This window comes from Phaethon aethereus (assembly GCF_964289735.1).
Source record: "Phaethon aethereus genome assembly, chromosome: 1".
NCBI lineage: Eukaryota > Metazoa > Chordata > Aves > Phaethontiformes > Phaethontidae > Phaethon > Phaethon aethereus.
In genome coordinates this window covers 187205738-187232920 of record NC_138575.1, presented here as the reverse complement: position 1 = coordinate 187232920, position 27183 = coordinate 187205738, and the positions used below count along the sequence as shown (strand labels likewise).

Genomic DNA, 27183 nt, shown 5'->3' with positions numbered 1-27183 from the left:
GAAGTGGATGGGGTAGATGGGGTAGAGGTTTAATCATGTCAAATACATTCTGCCTCAATTTTTCAGCTGTCTATACTTCTAGTTTGGCAGGGTCTAAATGGTTTAGATTTAAGAAATCTGCATCTTACACTGGGAATTAGTTTGTAGCATTTCCTTTTCCTTAGGGGATGTTTGTCATGTAGTACCAGCTTAGGGACAGTTTCAGGGAGGAAGGTGTAAGAACTAGCAGATTGAAAAAGGAGAGGGGGATTACTGGGGCAGCAGAAGTAAAGATCTTCCTCTCTTTCTTTGTTTTATGCGTGGGCAGAGTACTCTGAATAGTCAAAGGTAGGGTTCTTTGAGGAGGATGGTATTCTCAGAAGAAAAAAGTCCATGTTTAGTAGCTCTCTCGTTAAGCGTTATATTGCATTAGAGATCATTCTTGGTGTGGATGAAATAGCCTGTATTTGAGATACTGAAAGATACTGGTGGAAAGCCTGAAGCGTAAGGGTAAGAGGAGATAGCAAAGGAAGAAACAAACAGAAGAGAAATTGAAGAGCAGTCTCAGTACCAAACCAAGGATCTTGTTAGGTCAAGCAGGGACAAAATTAGAAAGGCAAAAGCCCAGCTAGAGCTCAGTCTGGCCACAGTCGTAAAGGATAATAAAAAATGTTTTTACAAATATATTAACAACAAAAAGAGAGGCAAGGAGAATCTCCATCCCCTGCTGGATATGGCGGGGAACATTGTCTCCAAGGACGAGGACAAGGCTGAGCTACTTAATGCCTTCTTTGCCTCAGTCTTTAGTAGCCAGTCCAGGTATCCACAGGGTATTCAGCCCCCTGAGCTGGAAGATGGGGATGGAGAGCACAATGTACTCCTCATAATCCAGGAGGAAGCAGTCAAGGACATGCTAAACCACCTGGACACCCACAAGTCTATGGGGCCTGATGAGATCCACCTGAGAGTACTGAGAGCGCTGGCGGAGGAGCTTGCCAAGCCACTCTCCATCATTTATCAGCAGTCCTGGTTAACAGGGGAGGTCCCAGGCGACTGGAGGCTTGCCAATGTGACGCCCATCTACAAGAAAGGCCGGAAGGAGGATCCTGGGAACTACAGGCCTGTCAGCCTGACCTCTGTACCAGGGAAGATTATGGAGCGGTTGGTCTTGAGAGTGCTCACAGGGCATCTGCAGGACAACCAAGGGATCAGACCCAGCCAGCATGGGTTCATGAAAGGCAGGTCCTGCTTGACCAACCTGATCTCCTTCTATGACCAGGTGACCTGCCTAGTGGATGAGGGAAAGACTGTGGACGTTGTCTACCTGGACTTTAGTAAAGCCTTTGACAGTGTCTCCCACAGCATACTCCTGGAGAAACTGGCGGCTCGTGGCTTAGACGGGTTTACTCTTCGCTGGGTGAGGAACTGGCTGGATGGCCGAGCCCAGAGAGTTGTGGTGAACGGCGTTAAATCCGGCTGGCGGCCGGTCACAAGCGGTGTTCCCCAGGGCTCGGTTCTGGGGCCGGTCTTATTCAATATCTTTATTGATGATCTGGATGAGGGAACTGAGTGCTCCCTCAGTAAGTTTGCAGATGACACCAAGTTGGGTGGGAGTGTTGATCTGCTGGAGGGTAGGAGGGCCCTGCAGAGGGATGTGGACAGGCTGGATCGATGGGCAGAGGCCAACTGTATGAGGTTTAATAAGGCCAAGTGCAGGGTCCTGCACTTTGGCCACAACAACCCCATGCAACACTACAGGCTTGGGGAGGAGTGGCTGGAGAGCAGCCCGGCGGAAAGGGACCTGGGGGTGCTGGTTGACAGTTGGCTGAACATGAGCCGGCAGTGTGCCCAGGTGGCCAAGAAGGCCAACAGCGTCCTGGCCTGTATCAGGAATAGTGTGGCCAGCAGGAGTAGGGAAGTGATTGTGCCCCTGTACTCGGCACTGGTGAGGCCGCACCTTGAATCCTGTGTTCAGTTTTGGGCCCCTCACTACAAGAAGGATGTTGAGGTGCTGGAGCGTGTCCAGAGAAGGGCAACGAAGCTGGTGAGGGGTCTGGAGCACAAGTCTTATGAGGAGCGGCTGAGGGAACTGGGGTTGTTCAGTCTGGAGAAGAGGAGGCTGAGGGGAGACCTTATTGCTCTCTACAACTACCTGAAAGGGGGTTCTGGCGACGAGAGTGTTGGTCTCTTCTCCCAAGTAACTAGTGATAGGACAAGAGGAAATGGCCTCAAGTTGTGCCAGGGGAGGTTTAGATTGGATATTAGGAAAAATTTCTTCGCTGAGAGGGTGGTCAGACATTGGAACAGGCTGCCCAGGGAGGTGGTGGAGTCGCCATCTCTGGAAGTGTTCAAAAAACGTGTGGATGTGGCACTTCAGGACATGGTTTAGGGGACATGGTGGTGCTGGATGAATGGTTGGACTTGATGATCTTAAAGGTCCTTTCCAACCTAGTGATTCTGTGATTTAACTCTGTTGTTGTTGTTAAATAGATCATGGGGCGGGGGGGAGGTATGCACTAATAAACAGAGTACAAAAATCTTAAAATTAAGGGCTCCTTAACTTAAATGTGCAACTGAATTGATAATACAGTTTCTTCAGGTTGAAAAGAGTTACATAGAAGCAGAGCAGAGCCATGTTGTTTTAAATTAATACTCACATTTCACTTGCAACTAATTAGTGCCTTTTGTAAGTGGCTAATTAACTTAAATGTTTGACTCATGAGATCCAAATCCATTGGGGGGGGTGGAAAAAAACAAACCAAAAAAACCCAACTGCTAGTTCTGGCACTCGTGGAACTGCTTGTTTGTCTTATATGTAGATACACAATTATTTTTAGCTTCCTTAAGCTAATCACAAAGGATTAGCTTTATGAGTGTAGGTGTTCAAAAATGAACTCTAAGGTAGTCATTTCCAAACTGTTTTTAGAGGCCAGTGAAGGAAGCTTTGCTGACTTACGTAGTTTTACTGAAGACTAATTATTGGCACAGTTTGAATGCTGCTTCTGCATAGTTTAATCAGAAATGTCTGCATCTTTGCAGATTGCACTATTAAACTCTGGAATGCAGGCCTTTAGGGACAGTAGGTTGAGCAACTAGAGTAATACAACATTTAATTTTTATCTTATTACTTTTGGTTCTGTGACTGTGACTTTCACTATTTTAAAAACTGATACCTTGATACTTAATTTGTGACTCCTAAAGTTGCTAAAAATGTCGGAAGTCCAACAAACATGTGGAGTGGGAAGTCAAATACATGTGGGTGTTGGACTTACAAATTTACTGAAACTCTCCCTTGCCTTGAAGGGCATTCCATCCCTCATGTCTGAAACTTTTTGTTGTTCTCAAGTACAAGTTTGTGGTGGAAAAATAAGTATTTAACATTTTTCTAGGGAAATGGTAGCTTCCCTGGGGTGGGGGAATAAAAAGAAGCAATCGTAATTGAATATTCCGTTTCTTAAAATGCAACATGATTGCAAACATGGAAGCCTTGAAACTTAAATGAGCTCATTTCTTTATTTTTATAAGGTATCTCAGTCTGTTGCTTACCAATGACTGATTTGAAGAATGGATTAAATAAAGTTCAAATTTCAGATCAACGTGATGCTGTGCAAGGAGCTTGCTGCTAGGATCTCTAGGGTTAGCTTTTACAGAGGTGCCTTTGTTCTTGGGTCTGCAGGGATCCCCAGGTTACAGTGGCTTTAGGTAGAACTAAGAACTCACGCCTGCCGAGCTGTTCACAAATAAGGAACTGCTCAAGTTTAGCAAGCACTGATTTCAGTTAATTAATAGCATCATATGAACTTTGTGACATTTTCTTAAGTGAATTTGTCACTTGGGGTGACATTAGACAGTCCTTGTTTTGCAGACATTGTTTTGCAACTTTGTAACCCTGTCACCAAAGGATAAGGCTAATTACAAAAAAAATTTCAATATGGTTGTCTAAAGAAATTATGTGTAGTTGTGAATAGGGCATGACATACTTCACTTAATTTTGTTTCTGCCATGATAATTGCAACCATCTCCCTTTTTAATTGCCAGTTTTGTCAATGAATACTAGACAGTTTTCTCCGTAACAGTGTGTATTCATTGAACCAAATGAATACAGCTTCTGAATTTCTCCAGTGGGAAGATGTGCGTAGTCCCAGGGTGTTTCGCAGTTTTGTGTACTACACATCAAATATGAAATTTTTTTGGTGGATGAAATGTAAACCTAGAAGAAGTTGGATTTTGCAGTCCTTCAGAAGTGCTATTTAATTCTTAAAGCTGACTGTCAAGAAAGGGATGCTTGAATACCTTGGTGCCTGGCAGTGTAGAGACATTGGGACTGATCATTACTTTTGGGATGCCATAACTTAAAAAAGTATCAAGTGAATAGTAAGTGAAAGAAAGAAAGTGGTACTAAACAAAAGGGTAAAAGTTTGATACAAGAGCTATGCAGCCATGTAAGAGCTTAGTTGACATGTGACTTGAAGTCATGTAACTTAATCTTGTAGGTAAATTTTGCTAAAATATAGGCTTTATATTAGAGACTGTGTTTGTAAAAACAAATGTATTTATTTTCTTACTGCTACAGGATCCAACTACTTTGAAACTATTTGGCAGAACTGTTTGCCATCTGGATTAATTTGTTCTTTGTCTTGTGTTTTGTAGGTTGAGATAAAAATGAAGAAGCCAGAAGCCGTAAGATGGGAAAAGCTGGAGGACCAGGGAGATTCTCCTAAATTAAAGCAATTTACACCAGGTTTGTTCTCTGAACTGTTAAGTATTAAATGGTTTATTTGTATTATGATCCTTGCAGTTATTAATAATATTTTTGGTGTTAAATACTGTTAATAAAATCACAACTGAATCACAATGAAAAGCCTAATAGTCTTGTTTTTGCTGCCAAGAATTGACAGAAAAAGTCTGCAGGGCATTACTAAAATTTAGGTATTAAATTTAGTCATAACTTCCATTAATCTGATGGATTGTTAAGGAATCGTGCTTGTCATGAATTCCTCTGGGCTTATCTGTTTGACTGTCTGTTTTGGTCACTGTTTTGCAGTTCTATGCGCTGTTATGCCTCCATCGTTGCTTAAATAATTAAGTAGTATTTACTTAAGTATTCCATCTCTCTTGCAAAGTAATGCTTTTGCAGTGTTTTTCAAGACAGATTAACAATCTGTCTTTGAGAGAATTTGAATTTCCTGATTTATTGGTTTCAGATATTTTTTAAATTTAGCTTAAATTTTCCTCTAGCTCTAGGCTGCTGGTGTTTGGTTGTTTTTTTTTCTTATTGACATCTTATTGCCTCGTTTTGACTTTAATTATTTGTGTTGCTGTTATCCACCATTTTTTTGTTGTTGTTGTTGGATAACAGATTTACATAATTTAGCTTACTTAAAGGTAAACTTTTGCAGCTGCTGAATGTAGTCTCTAGCATTTCTTAATTTCCTTTATTTTTGTTACTGCAGTGCTTATATCAGTAAGGAGCAATTCATTTGCATTTTCTGATTCATAGTGCATTATCATCTCTGATTCATCAGATACGCATGTCTGTGTTCTCTGCTGCTCTAAAAATCACGAGAAAATGCTTAGTTAACTAACACTTTTGATTTCAGATACCCAGCACTTATATCCATCATCCTCTCACTATACGAGGAACTGGGACAAACTGGTAGTTGAAATCAAAGAAGAGGAAAAGAATGAGAAGTTAGAAGGAGATGCTGCTTTAAACAAACTCTTCCAGCAAATTTATTCAGATGGTACAGATGAAGTGAAACGTGCCATGAACAAATCATTTGTAAGTCTTCACTCTTTTTCCCCGAAGAAAAAACTTTTGCACACTGACACAATTTACTAAACTTTGTGTGAACAAGGAAGCCTGTAGCTACCAAAACCTTGGGCCTATAATGAATGTCAGTGGTTCTGTGGGAGATACTGGTATAACAAGTCTTGCTGAAAGCTACAGTGTTGTACACTAATGAATGTGACTAAGTCCAAAGTTGTGCTTTGTCACTGGTCTCTCTGTTTCAATCAGTGTTATCAAAGGAAATACAGGTTTTGGCTCACCTAAAGCTTGAAGAGTTGCCATGAGTGAAAGGATCAAATTCCTTTTATTTGTTTATATCTGGTTCCTTTTATTTGTAGACTTCATATGCAAGGACCTGACTGATGTCTTAAAAGCCTCTTGTTAATGAAATAACATCTCATTGTGCCCAGTACTGATAAAAGTATTCTTGGGCTAAAGATTATGGAATGATCGCTTTGTCAAATTTTATTCTATATATACACAGAATTCCTGTGTAACTTTCTCCTACATGAAGCTAAATTCTTCACCTTTCTTGAGAATGTCTTTATCTGCTCTAAGAAATGTCACTTTTGTATTGCTAGAATTCCTCTAGCAAACTAAACAAGCTTTCTCTCATATTGCAGATGGAGTCTGGAGGCACAGTTCTGAGCACCAACTGGTCTGATGTTGGTAAAAGGAAGGTAGAAGTAAATCCTCCTGATGACATGGAATGGAAAAAATTCTAATCCTGTTTTTAATCTTTTACCATCTGTGTGTTGCCATAGTCATGTACTGACCACTGTGTATGGACATAGCATTCTTTGATTCAAAGCACTGAATGTTCCCTTGGAAACAGGAATTGTCTTTGCATTTTACGTGCTTTAGAAATTCCTTCATCTGCAGATGTTAAACATATACTCCAGAGTGGAACCCTGTTTTCATCGTCTCTGTCTAATTTTTGGAAATTGAGTCAATCAGTCTAAATTTTCTACCACCTTTATCAGCTCTGCTCTTCAGGGATAGGGTGATATCTAATGGGCTGGTTAGGATTATTGCCTTACGCCCGATATTTCTGTACAATAACTTATTAGATCTTGGCAACTTTGTGTAAAAACACTTGTCAACAACAGTGTTAAAATTGTTCGCTCTTTAAGTCTGCTAAATAAAACTGTAAATATAACTTTTTCTATACGGAAGCTGCTTCATTTCATTTTTAGTAATCTTGTTTTTTGAAGGGGGGGGAGTCAGAGCATTTATATAAGGGTGTGAATACACTGCATAAAAGAAAAAAGAAAAGGCTGGCAGGTATAGGAGAAGAATGTGCATTTGGTGAAGAGAATGAGATTGATATTCTTGTTGGAGACACAAAATTTCCACTTGTAGAGTCCTTCCACCTGGCTGATAAGTTGAATTGCAGTCATGTGTGCTGGAAAGGAGAAGGTTGTGGCTGGAAATTTCTACAGAAAAGCGGATCATCTGTCTGCCTTCTATATTCAAAAGGAAGGATCTCTTGCAGTTGCCTGAAATCGAAGATAGCAAGCAGTTGCTTTAACTTCTGTTATTTCAGAATATTGGAAGCTGTTTATACTTTAGAGAAAAGCCTATGTGTCCGTAATTGTTTCCCTCAGTTCAGCTTTTCCCTCATGATCAAATTTTAAATAACAGTATTTACAGAAAAAGAACTGAGAAATGGAAGAAATACTGTCTGTGCTTGTACCTCTTGGATACAGGTCTGCAAGGGCTTATAGAGGATTGAAATCTGTCTGGATGTGGGCCTGGGCACCTGGCTGTAGGTGGCCCTGCCTGAGCAGGGGGTTGGACCAGACGAGTTCCAGAGGTCCCTTCAACCTCAGTTGTTCTGTGATTCTGTGAAGGGAATATGAACTTACAAAGTTGTGGTAAATAGGCCTAGTTCATGTGCCGCTGTCTCTTGGCAATTCAGATACACCCTGAGTATTCTAAGATCCTAGAAAACCCCGTGAACTGCAAATACTGGCAGCCCACTTCATTCCTTGCTAGCCATCAGATGCTGCTTTAAGTTTGCTACTTTTCCTTGCATTCCTAATTATGTAGGCTTTTCCAGTATTTTTGTTATTCTGCTTGTTTTCTTTGCATTTGATACGTTATTTTACTACAGTGAGAAGCGGATGAGCTTGTTAAAAATATAAAAGGCTTTTAGAACAGGTGTTTTAATACAGCAAGTGAAGTCTGCAGCTGTTCCAGTAATAAATGTATGTAAAAGATGTTCAAAAACTAAGGAGGAGGAAGAAAGGATGTATTCTGTTCCTTCTGAGAACTAAGAATCTAGGTTTTGCAGCGATGCTGTGAAAGTGCAATGTGTGTGTGTGATCTTGGTTTTGGTTTTTTTTTTTTTCTTTTCCTAGTACTGTTACTGTGCCTGTGCAGTAGGTACCAAGGTTTTAAAAATCTCACAAATCTTAAAAAAAGAGCTTGTTTTTGGTTATATGCCATAGCTATGAACTTCAGATTGCCATACTTGGCAGCTGTAGACTAAGACTACAGTCTTGACATAACTGCAGTTTCTTGATGTGCTCGGATCATGATTGTCCTGTAATGCAAGCTGGGCAGCGATTTCTTTTTGAATCACTGTTAGCTTCAGAATGGATTCATGTTTTCCAAAGCTCAGGTTTGATGGCCTGCAGAACTGAATGTTATTCTGGCCTTTAAATACAATGAAGGGAGATCAATTGAATTTAGGAAGGCTTTTGTGTGTGCCTTACCTCTTGGCTCTTACTGAGCAATGTTTGCTTCTTGGAAGATACTGTTTCTCAAAGGGTATACTTGTGGCATATTTCAGTGAAGATTTGTTAGCTTCTGTGGGGCATTTCTTGCCCTTCAGAGAATTCTGAGTAGCTAGTTGCTCAATATCTAGAACATTTGCCATCCATATGGGATGCTAACATTGAAGTTGACTTGATTTGGAATAGGGACTTGAACTCGATTCTCCTAGGTAAGTGCTTTGCTGCTTTTCATTTATGCTCTGAAAAGGCATTTCTTCCTTTCTAATGTAGAAGGAAGAGAAATGTCTGAGCACTTCACTTTGTCACAAAATTGGGTTCTTGTCTCCTGGCCAGCCTTGCTTTATAAATGTCATTCAGAGCACTTAACAGTGCTTAGCAAAGACTTGCTGTGGGAAAAGCCTAGATAAAAATCTCTTAAATAGAAATGAAAAAGTAATTTGAGGATGTTTTCTGCCAACCAAGTTGTCCTTTCTTACTGAAGAGAACACAGTAGGGCTTTCTCTGTCTACTTTCACTTAGAGAAAGTCCCTGGGAATATTTTGTCAGATAAGCACAATATATTCTGTTAAGTGGGTACTGTTTCAATACTTTGGGATTTAATTCACTTAGCTTAAGGCAAAAAGTAAAATAAAATACATTGCTACTTATGTACTCTTGAGGCATATGTAATGCAAATACAATGCTTTAGCTTCGGGCTAAAACTTGTAGCAATCAAGTGCTAGACCTCCCTGTCCATCTCAATCCTATGAGCAAAGCTTGTAGGTCTAAACATAACTCCAGCGTGTTCCTGAGCACAGACAAGTAATCTGTGGGTGTATATCCTACCTTAAAATTTAGGTGAACCAATAATGGCAGCTCTTACTGCCTTATGGGGGTATTGTTTTAGGGGGGAGGAGATTGGATCAAAGCAATAGGTAAAACTTCCTTACAAAGTTTGGGGGAAGGTGCTTCGTGAACTTTGTGAACAGTATAGGTTTTGTTCTTGACAAAAGACACACAAAATGGTACCAGAAGCCCTGGGTCAAGAGAAAGAGCGCATGGAGCTTGGAGGTTGAATAGAGACTGTGAAGGTTATGAGTGAAAAAGGGAATTTCTTTCACGGCCAAGAGGATGAGCAGAATTTGTGGCAGCACTGGCAATGAGTTGGCTGGAGACAGGAAACTGCTTACAAGGACAGAGTGTATCATGTTTTAATTGTGTTCGAACTTCTCTTGAAGGTTTTTTCCAAGCCTTTCGGTCATGGTACTGTCTAGAAGACCCAGGCAGTTTCACCTCAGTGCTCTTACTTGTAGTCCCGTTGCAAATACGGGAACAGGACAGCAAGAGGTAACAGTAGCTTTCCCATTTAGTACCACAGATGGGATTACTCTCTGCTGTTGTTCTGAGGGTCACAGAAAATGCCTGTCTGTTGTAGCTTAAGGCTCTCTCTCATTTTTGGTATATGTGCAGTGGTTCAGTTGAGCCTCTTGGGAGCAGAAGGTGGTGGTGCTTGCTGGTTCAATCTAACTCTTGCCCTTTCTGAGCAGAGATTCTGTCCACCCTGATGTGCCAATCAACAGTCTGTTCTTTGCCAACTGTAGTTTTATGCCTCTACTTTTTTTTTTTTCTTTACTACATGGAACAAGTGATTAGTCTGTTCCTCACTGAAACATTCGTGACATTTACTCATGCTGCAGCAGGGGTGAGGTGATAAAAGGGAGGCAGAAGGCAGATCTCCCCCTTCCATGCCACCCAGGTGCTTCTTACTTTCTCAGTATAGATACAAGTGGAGGATGATTCCCATATCAAGAAGGACAAAGGGAGAGTCTCAGGTTCATTCCTTGTAAGTGGGGAGAAGGGGCTGTAGATGCAGGAAAGACTCCTCCTGCTTTCCCGTCACTGGCTTTCTCTTTTTAAACACTATGGTTTTGTTGCCCGTTTTCCTTCTCTTTTTTCCACCTTCCTGAATTTATCCCCTTTTTCTGATCTGCTCTGCCACCTTAAACCTCCTAGTACAGAATCACATGGGTAATTAAGTTTTAATGATAGTAGAATTACAGTGCTCTGACTAACATCCACCCACCTTTGGTGGGAAACTCTGCTGGTGACAAGCTCATCCTGCTTTCTTTCCTCCTCCCCTAGACTTTGGTCAAAGGAAGGTTTTGAACTGGTTTCTGCTAGTGCAGGGTCAAATTCAAGGAACATCCTCCCTTCCTAGCCCCCCAAATGCAGACTTGTTGTAACCTCTTCAGTGTGCAATGCATTATATTTGTGGTGGCAGTGGAAAAACTTGTCCGCAACCTTGGTAGTAAATGCTGTACAGTAGTGAACAGGATCGATGCGGATAGTTAGAACTGTAGTCTGAGCCACCACTGTGGGGAATGTTGCTTTCCGTACTGTCAGATCATTAGTTTTATTGTCATTCCTATGTTGCCTCAGACTTTCCTTCAAATTAGATGCTGTGCTTAAATAAGACTTTTTTTTCCACCTTGCCATGGCGAGAGATGTTTTTTTTTTTTTTTTAATATGATATATAGGTAAATACGAATTTGCTTACTTAAAGCATGAGTTGGGGAAGGCATTTTGTTGCATATCATTTTGGAAATGGATAAATTGTGCCCTCTGTACTTAGGCTAGGTTGTAGTTACAGCAATTTTACTAGTCACAGACTGTGTAAGTAGTGTGTCTGCTTCTCTTACGATCACTGGGGCGTTCTTGGCATGGCGCATACAAGAGAGTTCTCAAAGCACACATGCTGTATGTGACATTTTAACGCATTCATGAGTAGGATTTTTTTTACTTCTTATATGCTTTGTGACTGCCTCTAGAAAACAACTGATACAAGTTTTTGTTTAGGAAGAGTTAATTTTGGTAAGAACACCTAGACATGGAAATAGTCTACAAGATCGTGTTTTACTGGCTTCTGAAGACGACTTTTTTTTTTTTTTTAAGTTGGGGGGAACAAGTAGAAGAGCAGGTCATGGCTTGCCCCAAGATGGCCTTAGACATAAAAGACAGCAACAGTCTCATTTGTGTATACAGTCACATTTCCTTCTCTTTGCCTTCAGTGTTTCACTTGCTGATGCCCTTGTTTTTCTCTCCAGACAGTTCTTGAACATGTACTTAAAGATACTGTTACACTTTCTACACTGAAAAAAACCACAGAAAGTGATTGCCATTTTTAATGTATTTGTTTAATCTGCAGTAAAAAAAAAAGGCAAAATGACTTTTCTAAGCATATGAATGACATACTTCTAAAACAACATAATGATGAAGGTCATTTTCATTTTAAAAAGCAGAAACTCAAATTTAACAGGCCTTTAAATCCCACTTTAAGAAGTTTTTAATTTAAATATTTCAAAGCAAGTGTTCTTCAGATTGAGGGAAGGTGAAGCTTCTATTAAAAAAGCTACAATAGAACAAAATACTGAATTCTATTCTCATCTTATTCTCATTAACACTTTGCTGTTTAGATACGCGGTTTAGCATTCCACATGAGGTTGTCTTTATTTTCTTTAAGCCACGATTATGTCAAATTAATTCCTTTTTTCTGTGTCACGCAGTGTTAATAACATTACTAGGCTTGCAACATCTCAAGAGCTGTTTAGTCACAAAAATGAATGCTCCAGAAAGTGAACTTCAAGGAAAATTGGACCATTCTCTTTATAAAGTCCATGTAGATGGCTCCATAAACTCAAAGGTAGGGTTTGAGATGTACAGTATGGGTGAAGGCAGTGTAATACCTCTATCTTTGTTTTTCAAGGCTAGAAATTGTTCCCTAGGCTAGATGTCATTCCATCTTTGCGAGTGTTTCAGCTTAGTACCTTCCTTAGAGATGTAATATGTAATAGGATCAATCCAAATAATTGCAGTTTCCCTAAGCAAAAAGGGAGAGGTTAGAAATGCTTTTTTCTTTCCCCCCCTCCCCGCCCCCCCCTTACCAGTAAGCAGTTTCTCTTGTGGGGAATGGAGGTTAGCTTCAGCAAAGCTAAAGGAGCTAGCGTGAATGGCTGCTATCCATGTGGAATAAAGAAGGGTTGTAATCTTGTGTCAAAAGTGTCTAGTTCAAGGATTTATAAATACAGTGGCTGTTGTAGATTCTGAAGGGTCTTGAGACTCTTTGGTCTACAACTGCATGTAAATACTTTTGCTGTAGTAGCTGGATAGCAGATACTTGTTAGACACTACAGTGGTATCATGGATACAAGATTCTTGATGCCGGGGCTGCTTTGATGTTGGGATGTGCAAAGGGTTTTGATTCTGCAGCCACGCACATTCCCTTCCGCAGCCCCTTTTCCTGCCGTTTGTTTCCAATTTAGCACAATGTGTGCTTTCCCGTGTCCCCCGGAGCAGCTTTGTGGGAAGGTATGCTGTAATTGGTTTATAACCATTCATAATGACCTGGCAACTTGGTGTGAATAGCAACAGGGAGCAACTTAACTTGTGATTTATTTAAGTAAGCTACATGGATGAAAGGTACTCCCAAGTGTACAAGTTGAGCTAGTTGCCTAATTGGACGTAAATTTTCACATCTAGCTTGGAGTGAGTGTTTTGTTTTGAAAGGCTGAATTTGGATTTATGAGCAAGCTTATGGACTGCTAAACCAGCTTGTGAGCAAAGTTTAATATTGTCTTTTTTTGGGATGTCTTAGTTTTTTTAATTCAGTAAGTGCTAGTATACCCTTGTCATTTGTAAAGCTAATGGAATATTAACTTAAGATTTTTATTTCCAGTTAGAATATCTGACCTTGCTTTGAGTGCAGTAACACACACTTTGATTTAAAAGCCAGGATTGGTACTGCTGCTTTGGTTGTAGCCTTTTACCGGTTTGTCGTCATTGCATTCCTGCTTATTTTCTCAAGGCTCTGATTGCCTTTTCTCACACAACACCCATGATACGAGCGACCCACCAGCTGCAGGGCATGATGATTCGGCAGGCGGTACGACAGCCTTGGTAGTTGTAAGGCCATGGGTAGTAGCCCATGAGAGGCTCGCAAATTCTCTGGCATTGTGTGTAACTTCGTCTGCATTCGATGCAGCACACACCTAGGTGATCCAGCATGGGGTCAAAAGCCATCCCTTCACCTTCCAGTTGCTGAAATGTAAAATATTAAATAATCATTCTGGTGCCCTCATTCTCAGAGAATGCAGAATATACCGATGCTCCTGTTAACCCTACAAAGGGTAAAAACTGAAATCTTGGTCCTGGTGAAGTTAACACAACTTCCACTGATCTGTGCATCTTGCTTTATTTATTTTTTTTCTTTCATCTCACTCTGTTTGGTAGAAGTGTAGAACTGGTGCAATCACCCATGTAAAATGGAAAGAAACAACAGGGAGCTCTAACTTCATTATTGTTCTTCTACAGTCCTTGCAAAAGATCCAGCAGCAATAAACTCACAAGTTTTAAATATTAGTGATGGAAAAGATTTCAAGACAGTTACCTGTGTCTTTTATGTAGCTGACAATGTCTGAAGTGTATGCTGTGCTTTTGATGTTTTGTTTTCATTTTTGTATTCTAATGCTTTTTACAGCATTCCCAGGAAACTATTCAGTAAGCTATTACCCTGCAGTTTTCTGAATATTTCTCCCTTGTCTTTCAGTCTGCTTTTTTTTTTCTGCTCCCTCTGCCACACCTAAGTGCACTGTGGACAGTCGGAATTCTGCCTGTTCCGTATCTGACAGTAAGGAGTTGCATGGAGGAAGGCAAGCATAAAATATGTAAAAATCAGGCTCTTGCTACTGCCTTCAACCTTCAAAATAGTAACCTGGATATTCTGCTTTTTGAAGCTCATTTGTTCTTTTCCCACTGGTGTTATTTCAAGAAAAGCAGAGGCAAAGAGCAAATGCCTGAGTAACACCTAGCTTTTTACCTGAGCATTTTTCGTTCAGAAAACTAGCAGCACACTGAAAAGGTGAGGCACGGAAAGATGCTGTCTCTTCTCTGGGCTTGTTCAGGATGCTAGCGACAGCTTGGTGTTGTTCAGGCCACCAGCGACCCATTTCCAGCCCCGAGAGCGGGGAGGGTGTCGCTTCCTTGGGCAGGATTCATCTTCCTTGAACTCGGATAATCTGCAGTGTGACCTTCTACACCTGAGCTCAGCATCCAGACTCCACTCATAGCGGGTGAAGAGAAATAGTCCTAGGGAGGATTAATTTCGTCCTACGGGAAATGCCTACAGTATAAGTGGTGGTTCTCTTTGAATTGAATGAATCTGCCTCTAAAGAAAGCTTAGATATAGGCATCTACACAGTAACTGTTGGTGAAAGTGAGTCCTGACCTGCAGGCTGAGGGAAGTGTGGTGACCGCGTCTGACGGGACGTTCTCCATTCGGCCCAGGGAACCTCTGGCTGGAAGAAGGGACCTGCGACAGTTGTTCTGCCGCTGCCCTCCAGAGAGAGGGCAGCTTGGGCCCCATGGACATGGTCATGTTAGTAGCTGTGAGGAGAAGTTACATTCCAGTGCTGCTGCTGTTTCACTGACCTCGTGAGAGAGTTGATTCAGATCCACTTTATTTGGAGTGATTAATTTAAGTTTAATTAAGGGATGTCAACTCGGCAGAACGCTGTCACAGTATAATGATCTCCTGCTGTTGCATAAACGTCAAGTCAAAGCTGGGACTTATTTCCAAAGCAGGAGGCATTTATCTTGTGACAGTGTTGTATTAAAATGACTTACTCCTGCTGCACCAAATGGTGGGTGTAAATCGTCTGGCGCTGGTGCAGTAGACTGGAAGGTGCCTACTGTACAGTCAGCCTTCCTGCAGCGCAGCAACGGTGTTGGGACACAGCGGGGCGGTTCCTGTGCTCTTTCCGTGGGCTGCTTCATCTTGAAGAGCGAGAACAAATTTCGTGATGCTCATCCTCCACCCACTATTTCCAGGTTCTCCTCTGTCAATTGCTTACTAGATTAGGGCCATTTACTCTGGTAGAGAAGGGGCTGAGAAAACTGATTTACTTGGCTTAACCATGATCTCTTTGCAACCAGACCCTACTACTGCTTTCCTCTGTAGTAGTCACTTCTGATACTAACTTCTATTTGGGGACCAAGTATGTTTCCAGCTACTGGATTCTCTCTTTACGTTGTCAGTAAATGGTGTGGATCAGCTGTCGGATCATGAGCAGCTTTGGTTTCTTTTCATATGGTACTATCCTTGTTGGATCTCTCTAGTGCTGCTTCTGAATGGACCTGAACCCCGAAAAGCAACTTGGCATCCACTTGCCTTAGTCTTGCCACCTGAAGCACTTGTGCTTGTTTCAGACTGAAGTCTAATAGAAACTGGGGTAAGGGAGGGAGAAGAGGATGAGGGAAGACTTTTTTTAACTTCTTAGGTTTTTTACAAGTCAGTAATTTTGGAGAAAAGCTAAACAGGCAAAGATTGAACAAATAAAAAAAAAAAAAGACAAAACCCACATCACTAGTATTACCTATCTACAATGGTCTCAGGCTCTGAAAGAAGATTACAGTGCAAACACTTACATTATATGGGTTGTCTGGATTAAGTGTTTGATCGGTTTCTTGTCCCATTGGGCTGGTTTCATTAGATAGGCGATCAAGCTCTTGAGTCAGCTGTGTGGTGGGTGACCTCGTGTTCACTTCTTCAGTAGCAGCTTCCAAGTCTTCTGTATCGAAGTTTGGTTCTGATTGGCGTTTGTTTCTCTTCATTTCTCTCCTTTGGTTACCTGAAGAAATAGGATAATCTTATCTTCAGTGTGTCCTTGTATTTATCCACACATTACCTAAAGCTTCAGTGATTTCTTTTGATATCAAAAAAAAGGAGGGGGCAGAGAGAAAGATGAAACTGTGTGGTGGCAAACTTGATGAGCATCCCCATGGGAGCTGCTTGCCTTCTTGTGTTGTATCTGCAGCCAGTGTCAGTCCAAAGGAGTGTGAGATTGCCTTCCCCCCCCTCCCCTCTCCTTGAGGCAAAACATGTGTGGAATTGGGGTGGTTGGTTGGTTGGTTGTTTTCACCCACCTCATGGTGACTTGGCAAGATGTTAACTTGGCAGCAGTTGCCAGCGCTAGCAAGACCAGTCATACACATCTCACTTTTTAAAGTGCTTTTGTGACAGACTGGTGCCCTGCTCCCAAGGGCAGCTGGTGAGCCTGGTGGAAACAGCTTTGAGACAGCTTTGACACTGCTCTTTTGCCCAGTGGGATATGAAAGGTCATGAGAAAAGTGGAAAATATTGGCAGTTGGGATCCACAGGTGCTCTAAAATCTTTTGGTTTTTTTCCCTCTTTGAGTGTTCTAATATTAACTGGACCAAGGAGGAGTAAATCTTTTCAAGCCTTCTCCTCTCCTCCCAGGCCTGGAAGTTACCTGGAGAAGCTGCCGTCTCCCTGGTGACTCCTGAACACCTTTGCTAAGCTTGTCTGTGGGTGATGGGAGTACTTCAGTCCTGGGACTGCCTCCAGGACCTCATAAACTTCATCTGCCAGTTGTGTAGCTAAAGTACCTTGTGCCTCCACTCCAGTGAAATCCTCTGGAGAAGCGGGTGGGAAATAGGACAGGCTATGGTCCCAGATCAGGAGCCTGCTGGTTCCCTAACTCTTGGCCAGGTATGGGTGTTGCTGCTACCTGGTGTCAGCTGCCTAAACGTTTTGGGGCTAGTTTAAGCTATCGTCTTGCCCTTCTGTAGAAGGAGGCTGACCTCTCTGGCAATGCTTCATCTCATAGGAAGTCACTCGTGTGGAGGGTATAAATTTGTCTGAGGAAGTGCAGGTATGGAACACCAAATGTCTAGGTGTTGTTTCCCAGATGCACAAGTCTCGGTGGCAGACCTGATTTGGGGAAGGTGTTTAGACAACGGGAGGAATAACATACTTTTCAAATACAAGAAGTGTTACCTTTGGGATATGTTGGTCGCAGCCAGAAAATTGGAAGATCCCCGCAAAGCTCTAAAATTTTGGGGCTTAGGAAACTGTTATGCTTGATAGGCTCATCTGCAGCCACCCAGATAAGGGAGTTTTCGTCAAATCTCACGGGCATGATTTCATCTTCCTGCAAATAGAAGAGCACAAATCCTTTGCTAGCTCAGTGAACAGTCACGTGCCTGCTTGCTGTGAATTCTGGAGCATCAAACTGTATAATCACCCGCCACAGCTGATAGCGAGCGTCCTTGTATTTCATGAATGTGAAGCGATTGTACTGAGCCAAAGCCTGAGTAAGGGCTGCCACCGCTGAAACGAATGGCAAAACTCCTGTCAGCTTTGCTGGGTGCTAAGATTTCAGCCGTCTCTGCCTTAAGGTTTTTGCCCCATATAAAAGGACTAGGTGTCAGAGATCTTTCGGCCCAAAGCACCAGTTTTTCAGGTGGTAGAAACCGTGAAGATTTTACCACGTTCAGCAGAGCACAGCAATGAAATACACCAGCTGAAAACAAGACGCTAATCTTCTGTCATGCCCCGTTCTCATTTGATGTACTCCCAAGAGATAACTATATTTACAATAGGAGGGGGGAAAAAAAAAATCTTGCTCAAAAGTTTTAGAGAGGATTATAGTTTGAGAACTGCTCCAGCTTCCAGTTTTATGTCAATGTGATCGGTCTGATTAAAGGTCTCGTTTGGTAAAAGCAATTCAATTGACCAGAAGCTTGAAGTGCGAGTTAAAGGAGCATGCCTTTTTGAAGTGTACCCTGCAGGTTTTTGGTTCATATCTTCAAAGTAATGTAGGAAAATGCCAGTGATTGATTCTTTAAAGTTGTTAGTTCAAAGTATTATTTTACATAAAATTTGTAAGTATTTTACAGCAACAGTGAAATACTAAAAGAAAACCAACTTCTGAATCATGAAAACCAGTATGAATTCAAAGTTAAAATTCTAAATTGCTTCCATAAAAGTCATCAAAACTTGTTATATAACTGACTAGATCAATTTATTCCATCGAGTTGCTGTTCCTTTAATGTGTTTATTGATTTCTTTTGTAGGTCTCAAGTCATTCAAGTTTGCTATCCAATCTGTCTAGTGAGAAGTGCTCTTTATTTATATTCTCCCACTTAAGCTTTTAGCAGCATTAGAAATATTTGAATCTAGTTTTCAGAAATAAAAATACCCTTTGTTTCTGTTTGAGATGATCCTGACTTGTGAGCAGGCAGAGTTTGGGTATCTATAAAAGCTTATTTTAATCAACCATTTTTATAGGCAGTGTGGGTTATGATGTGTGTTGTGTATGCCGTTTTCTTACATACTTTCTCCTAAATACATCAGAGGCGGGGACTTGCTCTAGAAAAAGAAATACTACTTGGCCATTCCTGTCATACATCTAACCTGGAAAGTCGAGCAACAGGGAAAGATGAATATCCCAATGGAAGCACTAATTTAGGACGAGAGGAAATGGCCTCAACTTGCACCAGGGAAGGTTTAGACTAGATACTAAGAAAAACTTCTTTACTGAGAGAGTGGTCAAACATTGGAACAGGCTGCCCAGGGAGGTGGTGGAGTCACCATCACTGGAGGTGTTCAAAAAACATGTGGTCGTGGCACTTCGGGACATGGTTTAGTGGGCATGGTGGTGATGGGTTGATGGTTGGACTTGATGATCTTAGAGCTCTTTTCCAACCTTAATGATTCTGTGATTACATCAGCTGCTCGTTTTGGCCTCGGTGCATATGATTTATTGCAGTGGTTGTGTTGGTGATGTGTCTTTGGAGAAGACGCACAGAAAACAGGACAAGGAAAGAGGTTTACTGTAGCCAGGTAGAAGATTAGAAATAACTTTTGGACTATTTTAGGAGAACGTCTTCAGGACTGTGACTTTATTCTTACAAAAAGATGAAAAATTGGAAACCTTGACTCTAGGCAGTCGTGCTAATGAAGGCAAGAGGCCCAGGCTGCCTTTAAAATAAGGCAAGGCAGGAAAGATCTAGGTCTTTGCCTGGAACTTGGGCAAGATCTCTTCCCCATCGTGAGGAAAATCTCACCAACTTCATGGGACTTTGTAACATTGCTAGTGCCTCACTGATTGGATTTAGAGAGACCTTTTTTCCCTCTTCATTTTAAAGTCAACGTTCAGTAATCACAGCACCGTTGCTGGTAGGTGCAGCCTTAATGGCACCTCTCTCCCAGCTAATTTTATCTACTTTTATTTTCTCATCAGTGGTGCAAACCCAGGGAAAGGGTTTGTGGATTTCCTGTGCTCTCCTGCCCGTGGCTGAGCCCCTGCCAGCACCCAGGCTCGGCCATACTCGGCCATACTCGAGTCACTGGAGCCACCTCTGTGTGAGCGATGGGTTTGGGGGTCTGAGCTCTGGGAAACTCAGGCTTTGCACACCTAAAGCGATGGGCTTTTTTACAAATGTGGGGTCAGGAGAGGTTTTGGCAGCATCTGGGTCAGAATGGCAGCTTTTGTAGCGGTTGCAATGCAGATTCCATCAAATTTACTTAACATGATGTCCTAAAATGAAGTCTGATGCCATCTAAGAAGGCAAATTCTTAATTTTTTTAAAACTATTATTTTTTCTCAGTTAGCTGAATTTTTGCAATAATGTTTTCCACAATTTCCCTTTATTGACTATTTCAGAGGACCTGAGTGATGGAGTCCCTGCTTCTGCTCGAGAGTGTTAATGGAAATCTCCTGAGATCTACCACTACCCCTCTTTGCATTGTCTAAAGCAGCTGCTTCCTCCATCCTCTCCCTTCCAGCCTTGTGCGTGGCCTGATCTCAAGCAGATGCCACTGTCACGGAGGTCTCCTGTGGATCTGCTAGACGTCGGTCTAAAGCTTCCCCCACTCCCCAGGCTGCAGCCTCTCGCGATGCCCCTGGGCACAGTGACACCTCCGACGCCAATCTTACTTTTCTTACCTCTCAGGGTCCCTTTGCAATCCGTCAGCGAGCTCTCAACTGTCCTGTCCAACCCTACCACTATCCACAGTGGTTTTCAAATGTCATTTTTATTTGTATTTAAATATTGCTTTAAGACCCTCTCTATACAAAGATTTGTTTTAAAAAAAAGAATAAAAAATTATCCCTTACCAGCTCAGACGAGAGGCTTGCTTTAGTCATAGCATCAACTTCGGGGACGTGAGCTTTTGGCTGAGCTTTGATGTAACACTTTTCTCCTTCAGCAAAACGGATTCCAGTTATGCCCTGCAAAAGCAGAAGGCAGGGGCTTGTGTGCAGCCCTCCAGCTCCCCACCACCCCCAAGAAAGCGTTCGAGCTCTGCTAAAATTGCCGCTGAATTTTTAGTCTGAAGGTTAAATCTTATTTAAAAAGAGATGCAATAAAACACTCCTCCCTCATCATTTTAGCTTTACAATTTTGGTCAAATGGGTCTAGAAGTTTTCGCTCGATTGCTGAAACATGGGGGTGTTTTATATAAGTGCCTCCATGCCAGCTGTAGGCTACTTGGAGTAGCTCTGTTAAGGAATTAGTTGACATGATTTGAACTGTAACTTGGCACCTAACGTAGGCAGCCTCGAAATCGTGTTAGCTGGCGGGGCGGTATCCTTATGACACAGATTTACAAAAATATTGGGGGCAGCTGGGTCCAATTTATACACGTAACAGCAAGGGGAAGCTCGTGACGGGGAATTTGGTGCAGAAATCTGTGTGTGGGACTTCCTTCATCTGGCCTACGAGGGTGAAATGCAATTGCCTAAACCATGGATGTCTAGTTGTAAGCAAGAGACGGGTATCCCAGCAGCTCCAGACGGCTGCAGGACTCCTACAAGTCCAGCGTCCTATCTGCCAGCTATGTGCCAGCACCTGGGGCACCAACATCTGGGCAGGGGGTCCTTGTCTGTATTTTCTATGTTTCTGCTGTAGGTTTTTGAGTACCCACAAAAGAGTTCTCTTTTACGTTATGAATTTAGATGTCTGCTTGTAGACTGCAAAATTTGCATGGCTTTCATAGGGTTGCGTGAGCTCCACTCGACCACCTAAATATAAAGATCTAGTGTGCCCTTGGAGATACGCTGGTTTTCTGCCCTAGCCCCTGGCTGCCAGGCCAGGGGGGCCATGAGTGTCCCCATGACCCCTCTCACCTGCCTCGTGTGGGTATCATGGATGCCATAGGCATCTCGTGCAGCTTGAGATGGATGGTACTGAGGCACCCGAGTCTCGTCCTGTGTGCCTGCAAGTCTTGTACAGTTGGACAGACGCCCACCAAAACAAAATGACCAATTCTAAAGCAGTGAGAGAGGGGATGGGTGCACCAAGCGTGCTAGAAGTATTCTAACGTCATCAACTCCAAGTCTTCGCTGACCGTGCAATCATTCAAGCAGTGCCAGTCAACCCAAAGCTGCTAATATAAATACTCGGCCGCTGGAAGCGCATCTCTTCAATTTCTTTCTCCTTTATGTACATTCCTGGCTCAAAACCCAACTGGCAACATCCCTTTGCTCTGGCTGTGCCTGTCCCCAGCCCTCTGTAAGCACAAGCGGGCACTGTCCCTGGGGGGGTCACTTCAGCTGGTTGGTGTTGGGAGCTGACTTCTGACCCGGCTGGGACAGGCGGTAGCTTACCAGCAGCACGCAGGGAGGAAACACGGATTCAGCATCTCGCCAGTGGGCCGGTGGTTTTGTGCAGATGTGGAAGGGTGAAGGCAAATGAGAAGAGCTTGTTGTGGGTGCCCTTATTCAGCTGCTAATAATGTTGCTGTGGTGATGCTAACAAGAGTTTCATAAAGGCTGAACCGCAGCTGCTGGGAAAGTCGGCGTCCTGGGTCTCCTGGCGTGGATTTGTTTGTACTTGCTGAGAAGACAAGGAGCTGAATTTCCTCACCTTTCTAGATTCAGCAAGTGGAAAGTGGCTGCTCCAGAAGCCCTGGGCAAGTCTTCCTAGCAGCAGCACCTTTATTTTACGTGCTGCTTTGACTTACAGAGGACTTAACTCTGGAGTTGAGTGTTTTGCAGCTGAGAACGCTAACTGCAGGATCTGGGCCCTGTCGGGAGGTTTCTGCAACATCACATGGATGTGCCTGTAGTAGCTCAGAGGTGGTACAGCTCAGTGAACCACTCTATCCCAGCTGTTGAGCTCTGCTGAGATTTGGCATCTGTTAGCCCAGGCTCTGCGCCGAGCAGCCACAGCCAAGTTGCTGGCGTACCCACACGTGTTTGCTATCAGCCCAAGCGGCCCAGCACCATGCGTTTGGCACACGGATGCGTAAGCTGTGCTAAATGCCTCCATCCTCTCCCCTGGGGATGAAGCCGGGCCAAGCCATGGAGAGCAGCTCCCATCCTTGGTCTCAGGGCAGAGCAAGCTGCCTGGGTGGCTGAGTGGTCTCTCCTTGGTGTCTACCTGGCTTACTGTGTTGACCCTATGCTCCTGAAAACGGTGATGTTTTGAGGAGGGGAAGGTGTTTTTTTCTAGTTCAAATCATATGAAATCATGCAAGGGCTGTGTCGCAGCCTGCCAGAATGTTTTTCTAGCAAGACCCCAAGGGCACATGTTGTAGCTCTGGTCAATGATTTGAAAATGCAAATTGTTACGTGGAGCCAAACCTAATGCAGCCTAATCCCTACTGCTTCCCGGAGTGGGACCTGGCACGGCCTATCCCCAAAAGGTACTTAGACTTCATTTTGGAGGAAACTGCCCATCTTGCTGTGAAAGCAAGCCGGGAGAGCAAGGATGTTTGTGTGGATAGCTGGGGGATGGAACCTGAGACTGACTCGGGCAGAGGAGGCAGGGCAGGGCAGGGTATCCTTAGAGTCCAGCAGTGGAGCATGTTGCATGACAGAGAAGGGTGGTGGTACTTACAATGTGAAAATCATGAATTTCAACAGCCTCTTCCTTCCCGCTTCCTGTTTTGAATGTCTCCAAGTTGTTTCCAGCATCTATCTCCATTGATCCATCCTGTACTTTTCCATTAATGCTCATAGTATAGTGAACATTGTACACCTGGAATTGATAAAAGACCAGTAGTACACGTCAGTAGTCACTTATTGCCTTCCTCCTACACCAGGCAATGGGTCAATCTGACTGTCGTATCCCTATTCAGCTCCTAACTTTTATTTCTGTAGGCATTTGATAACCCTCCAACAACCAACACCACCCTACTGCAACACCTCGCCGTCGGGGCAGGCTGGCAGTGGAGTGGGTTGTCCAGAGAGGTTGTGCAGGCTCCATCCTTGGAGGTTTTTAAAGCCCAACCAGATAAAGCCCTGAGCAACCTAACTAACTCCAGTAGTACTGACAGTTTTACTTCAAAAGCAAGGTGGGATGGGTCCACATCCAGGCTCACTCAGACTTAAAAGCCTTCTTCTAGGTCATGTTTTAGGAATCATGCTGGCAGGATTCCCAAAGGAGAGCAGGAGCAAACACCCTCCTCTAACAGAGCCCAGCCCCTATTTATCTCGTAGGATGTTCTGCTGAGGCACAGGAAAACGAGTTCTTGAATATGAACATGTTTCTCAGCTTGTAATGGATGTGAACTTTGTTTAAATTGGATGTGAAGTTGTATAGACTCGTATTTTCCTTGTCAGCGTATTTGCTCTTATCCTATTTTCAATGAGGAAAGCTGCAGCGTGGTTTGTATTTGCTGGAGGACCACAATCTGTGGGGAGGGTTTTCGATCCTCTTGTGCAGTTCTGCTAAAAGTGCTGCACAAGCAGTTTACTTTTGGTCTTAAAAAAGCCTTACAGCATTTTCATGAAAAATTTACACTGACAGCTAGAGACAAATTTCTTCTTCTCTCACTTTCACTCAGGAAAGTCTAAGGTGCTAAAGATTTATGGTTCCTCAGTTATATAGATTCAGTCCCATATTCTCCACTGTCTAGGACTCCTGTTGAACGTGGTCCAGAAAACCAGACCAGAGTACATGGTCTCCTCTGCTAGGGGCTGAGCTAGAGTTGAGACTGTTACCCCTGTCAGTTATGGGAGAATGTAAAGAATTAAAATAAAAATTTAAAAATTGCCTTAAACCTTTTTATGAACAACCCTAAATATAATTTTTTATGGTTGCTGCCTGAACATTTGGAAGTCAAATGTACCTTTCTGAGTTCGAAGGCAGCTTGGAAAAATAACTCTAAGCTTTCCTAGTGTCTTCACCTGGAGATCAACTTTGAAGCTTAATGACAACTACAAAGGTAACACATTTTGCCAAGCAGAATTCAGATGATGGGAGCAATTTAAAAAAAAAAGGGGGGAAACTTTGTCCTGTACTCCATGAATGCACCCACCCCACCATGTCCCCTCCCTGCCTACGTCCCCATTCGGGTCCTTCTTTTTCAAAAGCCTACAGAAACAGACAGGTCTTGCAGCATGTCCTGGAGGTCAGCAATGTGTCCTGTCTTTTTGGTGTAAAACCTTGTACTTTCTGATTATCTGAATTATCCCTGTGTGCACGGGTGTACCTCAGGGGGGGACCTCTGCTCTGGCTGCTGGGATTCGCACAAGGCTCTCCTTTGACCAGGACCAGCGTGGGGCTGGAGGCGGTACAAAACTTCTTCCAAAGTAAATTCAAAGATACTAATTGCACTTATGGAGCAAGTTACATTCAAATGTACACCATCATGTTTCAAAATACGTTTTAAACCAAAATCTTATGTAAACAAAGAAACATTAATAGATAAATGCATGCCAATGCTCCAAGTTCGGTTCTTAGGCTGATCAGCTGCTTCTCACTTTTGTTCTTCGCACACAGGATTCTTCACGTACCCCAGAAAAGGTAAATAATAAAACTTACACGACTTTAAAAATTGTTCCACAGCTGCTAACCATAAATGCTTTCGTGTATGCACAATCATACCAACCACTGGCATGAAATAACAGTGCCTGGTAATGGGTTAAATATAACATTACATATTTGAGGGTCCAGGTAGAATCTGGACCAAGAACGCTGATGATGTGAAAAAGGAATTTACGCGTTTCAATGCTTTTTTTTGTCCTGGGAGGTGGAGTTTGCCCAGGAATCTGAATCCCCGGGGACTTGTTGGGGTTTGAGTTTGCCGAGGATCAATGTAGCGTCTGTGCTCTCAAAGACACGTTTCGTGTTCATTAAGAAATGTGCTTCCAGCAGGCTCCGTCCACACAGCCAGTAAAGAAAGATAACGATTACGGGCTTGGCTTTTAGGTTTGGCTGGGTTGGGTTTTTTTTTTTTAAGCATGGAGAAAATAAAGATCTGCCTAAAGACCTCTTTATCGACCTGGCAAGAAAAATGCCCAGCCTGTGCCTCTCCTTGTAAGAAACCAGCTCAAACCAACCCAAAACCCCGCCGGCTGCAGGGACGCGCTCTCGGGACCGGCCGCGCTCACCTGCCGCTCGGTGGCTTTCCAGAAGTAGAAGGCGCCGATGGCCCCGGCCAGGAGCAGGAGGGCTCCGGCGATCAGCACCGCCGCCCCCGCCTTCAGCAGCCGCCCCGGCCCCGCCGCCGCCGCCGCCGCGTACGCCTGCGGAGAGCGCGGGGCTGGGGCAGGGCAGGGAGCCCACACACCCCCCAACACCCGCCCCACACACACACCGCAACACCCTCACACCCCCACACACACCCCTACACCCTCACGGCCGGCAGGGATACCCGGGCCAGCAGGGACCCCGGCCCGGCCCGGCCGTGCGGACCGCCACGTCCTCCCGGACCCGACCCATCCTCATCCGACCCATAACCATCCGTTCGGTCCGATCCCATCCGGCCCCTTTTGTGCCTACCCGCCCCGTCCCGTCCCGAACCCCGTCCCGCCCCGCCCGGTGCCGCCCGGCAGCACTCACGGGGGGCAGGCCCCGCTCCACATCCTCGGGCCCCGCTCGGGCGATGGGCACCTTCTCGGAGCCCTCAGCCATGGCTGCCGCGGGAGGGAGAGCTGCCCCGCGCTCCGCCGCCGCCCCGCTCCCGGCCCCGCTCCCGGCCCCGGCCCCGACGGGGGGGCAGCACCGCCCCGGCCCGCCCCGGCCCCTGCCCCGACGGGGGGGGGGCAGGACCGCCCCCCTTCCGGGCACAATGAGCCCCTTGAGCTGCCCAGCAGCCGCCGGAGCTCCCCGGGGCTGTTACCCCCAGCCCAGTCCCGGCCCCCTCCGGGGCTTCTCTCCAGTTTAGGGGGGGCAGGGTTGTTGGGGATACCTAGGGGATACCCCCCCGCCTGCCATTGCAGAGAGGAGAAGTGCCCCAGCAGACAGACGGCCATCGTAAAAAGCAGCTTTTAAAATAGAAGCAGCGTCTTAACTACTTTTTTTTTTTTTACACTTGCCACAAGAATTCACAGGCGCCAGAGCCGACAAGGTGCTGTTCGGTGACTGCTCTGCAAAACACCTCGATGTGGGGCACAGGCAAACAGCCCTGCCTCCCCCCGAGCCCCGGGCCGCGGCTGGGCAGCCAGCCCAGGCCTGGAGCCGCCCCAGTGCGGGCACAGCACAGGGGATAATTTCATCTCTTCGTTTAAAAAGGTCATGGATACCTCGCGACCTGACCTCTAAAGCGGACGTATCCCCGGGATTTCTTCCATTTCCTCGTCACTCGTGATTGCTCCGTTGGTTTTCTGAGCATCTAAAGTACAGTAGGATCACCGAGGAATTTGGGTTGGAAGGGACGTTCCTCTGCATCTATTTGCTCGTTCTAATACTGTACATGGGAAGCTTAAACTCAGGGCTACAACTAGCTATGTGTGTCTGTCCGTGTGTCTGTCTGCATCCGTGTGCCCTCCATGCGCCGTATGGACCTCCTGCCTGTACATAAATGTGCATGCGCCTGGCTGTGCGTGCACTCTTTGACGCTGGAAAATGAGTGGTGCTGGACCCTTTGGGGCGGCCGTTATCAAG

The 27183-nt window shown here is 44.2% G+C and overlaps 2 protein-coding genes across 3 annotated transcripts in view; one reads left to right on the top strand and one right to left on the bottom strand.

Annotated features, from left to right (window-relative positions):
* SUGT1 (SGT1 homolog, MIS12 kinetochore complex assembly cochaperone) overlaps positions 1 to 6495 on the top strand; it is a gene marked incomplete at its 3' end in the record, with an annotated part of 29732 nt that extends 23237 nt beyond the window's left edge. For both annotated transcript variants that reach the window (XM_082002698.1, XM_082002699.1), the window contains 3 exons: positions 4630 to 4720; positions 5580 to 5761; positions 6394 to 6495. In XM_082002698.1, coding sequence (XP_081858824.1) covers positions 4630 to 4720; positions 5580 to 5761; positions 6394 to 6495 — 375 coding nt within the window. The remainder of the gene's footprint in view (positions 1 to 4629; positions 4721 to 5579; positions 5762 to 6393) is intronic.
* Positions 6496 to 13368: 6873 nt separating this feature from the next.
* Positions 13369 to 26911, bottom strand: CNMD (chondromodulin; the record flags this gene model as incomplete). The annotated part of the gene is made up of 7 exons (XM_082014487.1): positions 26140 to 26911; positions 25689 to 25823; positions 23191 to 23331; positions 20466 to 20579; positions 17342 to 17495; positions 15970 to 16172; positions 13369 to 13584 (listed from the first exon to the last, which is right to left on the bottom strand). Exons 1-7 carry the CDS (start codon positions 26209 to 26211, stop codon positions 13369 to 13371), a joined length of 1035 nt encoding a protein of 344 aa, XP_081870613.1. The 5' UTR covers positions 26212 to 26911.
* Between the last annotated feature and the right edge of the window lie 272 nt (positions 26912 to 27183).